This window comes from Vigna unguiculata, chromosome 8, assembly GCF_004118075.2.
Source record: "Vigna unguiculata cultivar IT97K-499-35 chromosome 8, ASM411807v1, whole genome shotgun sequence".
Lineage (NCBI taxonomy): Eukaryota > Viridiplantae > Streptophyta > Magnoliopsida > Fabales > Fabaceae > Vigna > Vigna unguiculata.
In genome coordinates, this window is record NC_040286.1 from 34914776 (window position 1) to 34925127 (window position 10352).

General features: G+C 30.7%; 1 protein-coding gene across 1 annotated transcript; it reads left to right on the forward strand.

Moving 5' to 3' along the window:
* Positions 1-5230: 5230 nt before the first annotated feature.
* Positions 5231-10147, forward strand: LOC114195353 (SNF1-related protein kinase regulatory subunit beta-1). The gene is made up of 4 exons (XM_028085784.1): positions 5231-5697; positions 8543-8721; positions 8841-9003; positions 9659-10147. Exons 1-4 carry the CDS (start codon positions 5503-5505, stop codon positions 9974-9976), a joined length of 855 nt encoding a protein of 284 aa, XP_027941585.1. The 5' UTR covers positions 5231-5502; the 3' UTR covers positions 9977-10147.
* Positions 10148-10352: the final 205 nt, after the last annotated feature.

Sequence of the window (10352 nt, forward strand, 5' to 3'; positions counted from 1 at the left end):
CCTCTTTTTCGTTATGGTTATGCGGTTACTCATTCAAAATCATTGGTTCTAATATTACTGTTGAATTTATATTTTATCATACGGGTTATAATGATTGAGATATTATGATTATGTATACATGACATTGGTCTTACACATATAAAACATTCGACACCACTTTTTATTCCAAAATTTTAAGGCAATCGAGTTATGAGTATTTCATCTTGTACAGCGTTTAACTTTATCTATTCTATCCAATGTGCTGACTCAGACTTGGAATATTTCCAACATATGTATTATACTAAATTTTGACACTTTGACAAACTTAAATTTTACTCTAAAAAATGTGGCAGTCATTATTCATAGCCGTTAATGATTTAAACGGTGTTAGCAAAAAAATGACCAAATTGAACAAAATTGACGAAAATTTGGACCTATTTGAACATAAAACCAAAATTATGACTTATTTGACAAAACTTGATGAAAATTGGGACAAAAAAAATATTTTAACCAAAATAAAAACTCAATTAAATTAAATTCAAATATACAAATCAAAATGAATTATAAATCTAAATTAAGAACCAAAAAATTTATTAACCTTTAAATTAATATATGATGAAAAATATCATGTTTATTAAATTGATAAATATAATTTTTTTATTTATAAACAACCATTATAAGAAGTTTTATGAGAGAGAAAAAGAAAACTATGCTTTACAAATGTGGGAGAGAGAGTGAAAGTGCATCTTTGTTCGAACAAATCCTGGTTCTGTGATTTGTAAGCTATTGTGCATGCAAATCTGACATCGTGTCAGTTAGTAACCATTTTAATAATTGATAATAAAATACAACTTCAATAAAATTATTGATCAAAAGAAACCCCACTCGTGATTCTGATAAATTGATAATATTATTAAATGAAGTTAACCACAGCCATTCTTCAAGATCCAACTTATTATAATAAATTAATCAATAATGGTTGGAATAAACAAAAACAGGTAAAATACTTTTATGTCCTTCACCTTTTCAGTTATCTGTTTGCTCTTTTGTCTTTTAAAGGTTTTGTTTTGGTATTTTAAGTTCATAACGTTTTTTTTTTAAATTAACATGATTATTAGTATTTTGAGTGTGATAATATATTCTTTTATTATAGCATCAGAATATTTTAATTAGTTATTTATGACCCTGAGGTAGTATAATAGCTAATTTAAACTTTCTACACCACTAACATGAAATATAAAATGAAAGTATTTGGAGATGGTGACTTTTGTTCTTGGTGGTTTCTGACCTTCTTCTCCAGGAGAAAAGAAAGAGATTATGGTGATTATTAAATTAAAAATATTATAGAAATAGTTAAAGGAGAACGTATACTATCAAATTCAGCTATAGACAACTACAAAATTATGTGTATTGGAATTGTTTATTTGTTATTATGTTAGAATTAGTAGTTTAAATTTAAACATGAAGGCCAACTAATGAAAAAAATTTATTATATTAGTGTTACAAAACTTATTTTTCCACATTTATGCCAATAATTTTTTAGTTTAATTAAATTAAAGTGTATGATAAATTTATATATTTTTGATTAAGTTTTAATAGTTTATAAAATATTTAAAATTTATATATTTTTCAAGTGAGTTTTTACAATTTTTTTTGAAATATATGACATTATCTTGTTAATGACATCTTATTTATTTGTCTTAGCATTTTATTTTATATTAACATTAATCAATATATTTTTGTGGTTAACCTATAATAGAAGATTTGTATTGTTTCGGTTCAAACATAAATGAATTTATTGAAATTGAACGAATAATGTAGTAATCTGATGATAACATTGTACATATACAGTAAATGCTAGCGATTGTAACTAGTATTAAGACCCTATTGTTGAATAAGATAAAGAGTAATGTTTATAATGATTGATTGACAAATATAGTAATCGACAATATTAAAAGGTAATATTGGGCATACAAATATGTACAAATCTAAGGATCTTTTTTCTTATTTTCCTTCAAACTTATGGGTGAGAGAGTCACACAAAGTTTATCACTTTATTGGTTGAATCGTGTATGAGTTAATGTTTTAGTGAGACTGTCATCAACTTAATCAATTTATGAAACATATGCTACAACAATTTTGTTATATGACACTTGACCTCTAATGCAATGCTCATCAATTTCAATGTTTTTTTTTTTTGGATCGATCATGCATAACTATATTTAAAGCTAGAGTCTTGACACTCAAAGTATCACACCACAATGTTGGTTTATTAATAGAGAGAATTTCAACTTGTTAAGAAGTAAACAAATCCATGTTATTTTAGTAGCTAAGTAGTCAGGACTCTGTATTATGACTTCATGCTAGATCTACCATTGCTTCTTTGAGGACCAAAAGACTAATATTTCACCAAGAAATACACGTTGACTGACCATGAACTTTCTATCATTCACACTTGTGTACAGTCTGCATTTGACAACCTTATTAAGTCCAAGTGAATGGATGGTTTAATGTGTAAACAATGGTGAATGGTACTTTTAAGATACCTAAGTATTCTTTTAACACCTTGCCTTTGATCGACAATGGGGAAATTCATGAATTGGATAAGCTTATTTAGTGATAATCCTATGTCAGTCTTGTGTTTATTAAGTACTATAGTGCTCTAGTGGCTTGCCTGAACATGGTCGAGTCTTTCATTTTTCTCTTTCAACCATAAATTGGTTGTCGGTTACCATTGGTGTTGGACAAGGTGAAACATTTTTCATGTTGAAATTCCTTATAACGTCTCTTATGTACTTTGATCGTAAGTACATAACAAAATTTTCTCTTTGAACTTTTATACCTAAGAAGTATTGTAGGTCACCAAAATCCTTAATTCAATGTTTGACGAAAGATTGAAAAAATATGGTGTTATTTTCAATGTCAATTATATCATCCACATATATAAACATAAAGGTAATAATTTGTATATCTTAGAGTGAAGAGTGAGGAATCACTAGTTGTGTTTTTTAAATCCCAACTGAGAAAGACATTTTTTTAAAAAGTTGTCAAACCAGGCTCTCGAAGCTTATTTTAGTTTATAAATTGTCTTAAATAATTTGCTTACATGATTAAGTTTAGTTGAGTATATAAACCCTCTAATTGGCATATAAACACAATTTATTTGAGGTATCCATTAAAAAATTACATTGTTTATATCTAGTTTAACACTAAACTCAAATCTCATTATTATTTAGATTTTTGTTTTGGTTTTCTTTTTCCTTTACTTTCATCAACCATTTCTCTCTTAACCTTATCCTAACAAATTGTTATTTTACAAAATGATAACAAATAATAAAAATCTCTTGTTATATTTACACCATTTAATATTGATAAAAAAATAAAATAAAGACAAATAAGTAAGACAACGAATAAGATAATATAAAAATTTAAGTACAAGATACTTAATAGAAAAAAAAAAACAAAAATTGAGAACAAACCAAAATAATTTAATGAAAATATAATTGATAACGTATATATTTATTAGGAATTTAAATCTTAATTAAACTTAAATTAAATTTTGTAATTAATTTTTTCAAAAGTAAAATTATTTTCAGATTTTTATTATTAAAATTTTATTTTCTTTTATTTTTTCATTACAAATAAAAAGAAATGTTTCAATTTTTCCAGCACACAAAAGTAAATACTTTTATATATTTAGAATTTATAATAAATAATAATTTTCAATTTACTATAAATAAATACATTTAAGCATATAAAGTATATTTTAAATTTACTAGATATGGTTGCAATTATGGTATAATGTTACTTTTAATTATGAGTTAAATATGTTTTTTTCCCTTTTATTTAAATTAAAATGAAAATTAAGATTAATATTTTTTTGAAATTTGGTCTAATTTAGTCTTTTAACTTTGAACAAAACATGAATTCAATATTTTTAACCAAATTTTATTAAGTTTATTTGACATTTCAAAACACATTTCATGATAGTATAGTATTACCCTTTGACACATTCCCATTTCATGTTAATTGAGAAACACATTTGAAACATCAAATAAACATATGTTAGTTTAAAGAACTAAATTCACGCATTTGAAAACATAAGGAACTAAATTAGTTGAAAGTTTTGGGAAAAAACTAATTTCAATATTTACTAATATTATCTTTAAATTGTAAGCACAGATTTGTGAGTAACAATTCTTAAAGATCACATGCAAAGATGTGAAGAAAAAATGAAGAGAATATGTATTATAATAGTCATATACAATATATAATTATTTTTTTAATATTAATAATTATTATGATATAATAATGATTATTATTATTATAATAAAGATATTATTATTATAATTATATTATTATTAAGAAATTCTTTTAAATAAATAAATTATATAAAACAAAATAAATTTAAATAGAATTAGAGATATTTTTTTGTTTGTTAAATTAAATAGTATATATTATAAATTATTTTAAGTTACTATTGAAAATATTAATAAATTATTAACGATATTATTAATAAATTATTTTCTAATTTAAAAAAAATTAATTTTATTTTAACATTATTTTTTTTATTTACATTACATTTATTTAGTATGGAGAGTAAAATAATAATCTTACTATTTAATCTATTAAAAACAAAAATTGATTAAATTTTATCAATTATATTGTAGACAAAATGTTACAAATCACTCTCATATCCGGTTCTCAGTCCAAACACAACACAAAATTGAGCCAAAAAAATTATTTAATCTTTTAATTATTATTTTTTAGTTTCTTTTACAAATATTTATATTAAGTAAAAAATAAAAGGGACCAAAAGAAACAGTACAATAATAAAAAAATCCTAAACTATTCAAGGCAAATATATTAAAATAACTCGATTAATTAAATATTTCTTAAAATTATTATAATTGGAAATAATTATTTGAATATATAATATGCAAATTATAATATTTAAAAAGAAGTTACTAAAAACCAAAAATAATATTAGTAAAAATTTATATATTACAAATATTTTTTATTATGCATTTTAATTAAAAATTATTCAAGGATAATAATAATAAAATATCCAAAATTATAAGGTTTGGCAATATTTCCGATTTATGATGCATACATTCCCATTAAAAAAATGTGACATAATGTAAGAACAGTTTGAAGAAGAGCGTGAAAAGAAACGCGATGAAAAGAGAGTGAAGATAAAATAAAGGGTTATATTTTTGCTCTCATTTCTTTTTCTTTTTCTTGATCTCTATTTCTCCTTCTGCAAAGTCCAAACAGAACACAGCGTCAGATCAGACTCAGACAGGAGAAGTTGATAAGAACAAACAACGAAACCGTTTCTATTTTCTTCTCTTCTTCTTCCTCTCTCTCTCCACTCTCACTCGCGCAATCTCAATCCTCGTTCCATCGTTCACCTCGCGCATTGCATTGCATTGCACTCTCACAAAACGACGACGACGCCACCACGCACCGTTTCGTTTTCCCTTCACTTTCCGTCGTTTGCTTTCGCAAATAGCATATCGCATGGGAAACGCTAACGGCAGAGAAGACGGATCCATTACCGCCACCGTCGATTCCCCCGTCGCAGAAACCGTCGTAGGTGTAGCTCACGCGCCGGATTCTCGTCCTCCTGTTCGCGCCTTCTCCTCCGATTCAATGGCCAATAGTCCGCCTCAAAGTCCTCGACGGTCTAGATCGCCGATCCTCTTCGGTCCTCAGGTTCTACCCGCAAAATCCTCTCTCACTTCTGCTTCAATTTTTCTGCATTTGGTTTATGCGTTGATGTTGAATTGATTTTGGTAGAATTTTGGTTTTGTTCGGTCGACTAGGTTATTCGTCGATTTTGCTTTCTGTGTTCGGTTGGTGAGTTTTGGTGCTAACTAATGTCTGGTGCGTGAGAGACAGAGAGCGGGAGATTAGGAGTCAGTGTAGGTAGGGTTACTTTTGTTGAAACCGCGGATTATTTATTGAGTTTATCTTCACACGTTAGAAGTTTAAAAAAGAAAGTGCTGTCGAACGGATCTGGTAATTTTGTTGTTGATGAACTGGTTCGTTCGTGCATGGACATGGTTCAGATTGAACAACAGTGTGTTTTCATATATGGAAACTAAGTGAAGCTGCAAGTCACAGCTTCTAGACCGGTGGAGAAATATATGTCTAACTTGTGTACCAAGCAGGCAATAAACATGACGGTGACCTACCTGAATATTTCTACTTTTGATTGTCTAGCTATGGTTTAATCTGTTTGAATGTTGAGAGGCGGGTAGTGTGGATCTTGGAGAGTACGACTGTCAGCTGTTTTTTCTTTTCAGAACTTTTACGTACTCGCATCCGTTTGTTTAGGAGAGTTAGCTCACTATTTTGTAGATTCTGTCCAATGCTGCAGTCCCTTTTCTGTGCAGTGAGAGTTGAAACTTTGCTGGACTTACGACACAGTTCGCTCATCTGCTACACAATGAGTCCATATAAGTTTAACGTGTCCCACCTAATGGTTTTCTGGTTAAACAAGCATATTGTGGATGGGTGTGACTTGTGACTAGATTATTACACCATTTGGAAATGCACTTGAATAGTTCTAGTGTACTGGATTGAGTGAAAGCTGTTTGGAACCCGACCAAGTTTAACTTTTCACAGAATCAATTTTATTGTTATTAGGGTTTTTTTTTACTATATCAGTTTATGTGACGTCTGTTCTGGGGTCTTTCCTCGACATTTCTCCATTTGAGAAACAACGCGTGAAATATTGGAATGCAGATAAATGATAATGTTTGTCAATGGTGATGCAATAATTTTGGATATTGTTATCAATGCATCAGTATGTAATTTAAATGTGGTATACAGTATACAATTAATATTTTTCTGTGCATTTATTCCTTTCTATCCAACGTTCTTTTGATCCGTGGGTTTTGGTAAATATTTGCCCAGTGTCTTCTCTATACATATCTATGTTCGGAGTGTTTTCTTTTGTGGCTTTTGATTTGTGGAAAACTGCGTATAACCTGGAGAAGAAAACTTCTATTTCTAAGGCATCTCTATCTGGTGAGAGTTGATATTTACGTGTCCAGCCAAGTTGAAAAAACAAGACTGTTGGTTTAGTTTAATTTTGTATGAATTACTGTTCATTAACTATTTGTGAATTTTGGTTATCATATTTTGCATGCTTATATTGTGTTCAGTATGGGTTCAGACGTGTGTAAGTTAATGCTTTGTGTCAATTTAGTAAAAGGGGACGCAGAAGCAGGTTTGTCTTGCTACAGGAGAGCTGGTGTATATCCGTGGGAAACATGTTTCCAAAACACAATTAAGTAATTTTTATGTTTTCTTTTCCAATGTTTCGAATTAATATTAATTTTACCTGATCTTCTGTTTAATAAAATGATCATCTTTCAGTTACCCTCTAGTTCTTTTGAATATCTATAATTTTACACAGATATATGTATCTATCTTTTACCTTCATAATGGACAGGGTTTCCCAGGTGTGCTCATGTATATATGTTGAATTACTTTTTGCATCTAAAGATTGTCACTCCCAACGTAGAATGTAATGTTGTGAAAAATGTTGCACTCTGCAATTTTCAGATTTTCAGCAGTAGATCATTTCGTAGTCGCTAAATAGATCCTGTCATATGTGGAAAAAAGACCTTGTAACTTTCACGGTGTTAATTTATCTTAGAGGAGTAGCAGCCCCCTCAACATTTTCTTCATGTTGTTCGGTGTTTTCAAACAACCCTGGCAATATGCTCAGATTATGACATTTAAGTTCATTTGCTTCTGCATAATTATGTCAATTAATGCAATCCATATTTTTAACTACTACTTGCGTGTGTGGAAGCAAGGTGATTACCCTCTCAAACCAGTTTGGTTTTATATAATATCTTGTACTCAAAATCCAGAGTGATTGATGGCACTTTGTGCACCATAGCTATTTGCTCTTACTAACAACACTAATGAAAGTCTGTGAAACCCCGTTGTGTCTAGAGCAGCTTGAATTGATGCCATTGCAGTCATAACCACTTTTGCATGAGACTAAAACCCCTCTATTTTTGTTCCGGGGAGTGGCATAGTTTGGTTGGGGGAATCTTGGGATTTTGCCCCCTTTTTATTTCATTAGACCATTTTCCCACTCTCAGCTCTTCTGAAGGCTAATTGATGTAGGTGTCTTCTCTCTTAGACACTCATTGACCAACTGCTCTCAGCTGCATTTCCGGCCAGCCCACACTCCGGAACTCTGGCACACCCTTCTGTGGTGCCTCTGTTGATATCCTTCGGGATTGGTTCTGTTCACGTTAGAGAGGGGTCTATGCCTTGTTTTATATTTTTTTACTATTGTGTTTCAGATATGTTGCCCCACTTACCATTAAAATTTAAGAAAATGAAAGTGGAGGATGAGTAACTCTTTTTAAAATTATTCGTGAAGTAACTTGCACCATTGCTATATGCCTTGCTGAAATTTCAATTTCTTTCAGAGTTACGAATTTGTTTATTGGGTTAGGAAATTTGTAAGTTTCACAAGTGGTAAATTAGCATTACTTTAAAATAAATATTGACTTTCTTTGTTTTTCAGGTTCCTCTAGCTCCATTACAAAGAGGTAATGGCCCTCCTTTTCTCAATCAAATGTGGCAGAATGAGCCTCATGGTATCGTCAATCAACCTCCTGAGCAAGGGATCCCTGTCATGATTACATGGAACTACGGTGGTAACAACGTGGCTGCTGAGGGATCCTGGGATAACTGGACCTCTAGGTGAATTTTAAGCACTCTTTTGTCAGTGACAACATATTTATTGTATTTGACATAAAATAGTTATCGTGTCTGTATATACTCTACAATGAGATCAGTAACGTTAAATTTATTATTTGCAGGAAGGCACTGCAGCGAGCTGGCAAGGATCACTCAATCTTATTAGTCCTTCCACCAGGAATATATCATTACAGGTTCATTGTTGATGGTGAAGAGAGATTTATTCCTGACCTTCCTAATGTAACTGACGAGATGGGACATGTTTGCAATCTTCTTGATGTTAATGTATGTATCGTCCTACTTGATTCTCTCTTGATGAAAATATCATTTTCTGAACGTATTTTCGTCTTGAAATTAATTCTCCTGTATAATTTAGTTGTATGCCTGCATTGAAGTTTTTTTCTTCTGTGTGAGGTGATTGCTTCAATTGGGTTTTAAGATGAACTTGACATACAACGATGCCAAAGCTTTTTCCTTGTGTTCTTCTTTTAGGTCTTTATTTTATGTTAGACGATGAGGGTGAACAGGACATGTAGCCAAGGTGGGTGGGACAAGGAAAGAGTAACACGTACCATATTATTTTGTCATGTCTTCATGCCGCATATGGAGATAAAGGTCGAGCATAGACAGGGGAAACACTGGTTTCTGGACTCTGCTATTGGTTCATGGAAACAACTTATAAGTTTTGCAAAGCTAGTTTTCATAGGATTTTGTGCTTTTAGTAAGGTTGGGAGTTAGAAGGAGTTTTGAATGGAAATTGAGTAATAAACTCTTGCAAATTGTTTCCTGATTTTCGTTCTTATTACTTTGAAATTGACTTGACTATCAATATCAAAAGAAAATTCAACTGATTACAAGAATTGTTAATATTTACCTATCCCATTTAGGGAAATTGATTTCTCTTCCAGAAACTGATTTGAATGTTATTGTCTCGCTGCAGGATTATGTGCCAGAAAACCCTGATGGCGTGTCTGAGTTTGAAGCACCACCTTCTCCCGAATCCAGTTATGGTCAAGCATTTCCAGCTGACGAGGACTTTGCAAAAGAGCCAATGTCTGTTCCTTCGCAACTGCATCTTACTGTCCTAGGTATGGAGAACTCTGACGTAGGTTCCTCTTCCAAGCCCCAACATGTAGTGCTAAATCACGTCTTCATAGAGAAAAATTTGGCCTCAAAGTCTGTTGTTGCCCTTGGACTGACTCACAGATTCCAGTCGAAATATGTGACAGTTGTCCTTTACAAACCACTCAAGAGGTAAATATATGATGCTTGTCAATTATATTAAACTTTTTGTTTTTTTGGTAGCCTCAGTCTGTAAAGATAAAATTTTTAAATAATAGTCCTGACAGGCGGTATAAGAAGGTCCTGTGTCTATAGATATGCTCGAGACTTCTGTTCGGATTTATAAATTTAACCTTTTTTTCAATCTCTTTTGCTTCTTTTCCTTCTATAATTATTGAAATAATACTAGGGTGTGCCTTAAATATGATGTTAGTAGAGCTGCTGAAATGGGTAGATTGCTGGTCATGTTTTCTACATTATGACATCCGAACTATTGTACACAAGCAAAAGTATAGCTGAAATTTTAGTGTAGTGCACGTGGTTTATTGAAGTAACAGTAAGTCGTAAAACTA

What these genes read in the sequence shown, in the direction of transcription:
- LOC114195353 (XM_028085784.1), top strand. Translation starts at nt 5,503, where the DNA reads ATGGGAAACGCTAACGGCAGAGAAGACGGATCCATTACCGCCACCGTC. An exon ending in TGGGATAACTGGACCTCTAG is followed by an intron (nt 8,722 to 8,840) that starts GTGAATTTTAAG and finishes TATTATTTGCAG; the next exon opens with GAAGGCACTGCAGCGAGCTG. An exon ending in GCAATCTTCTTGATGTTAAT is followed by an intron (nt 9,004 to 9,658) that starts GTATGTATCGTC and finishes GTCTCGCTGCAG; the next exon opens with GATTATGTGCCAGAAAACCC.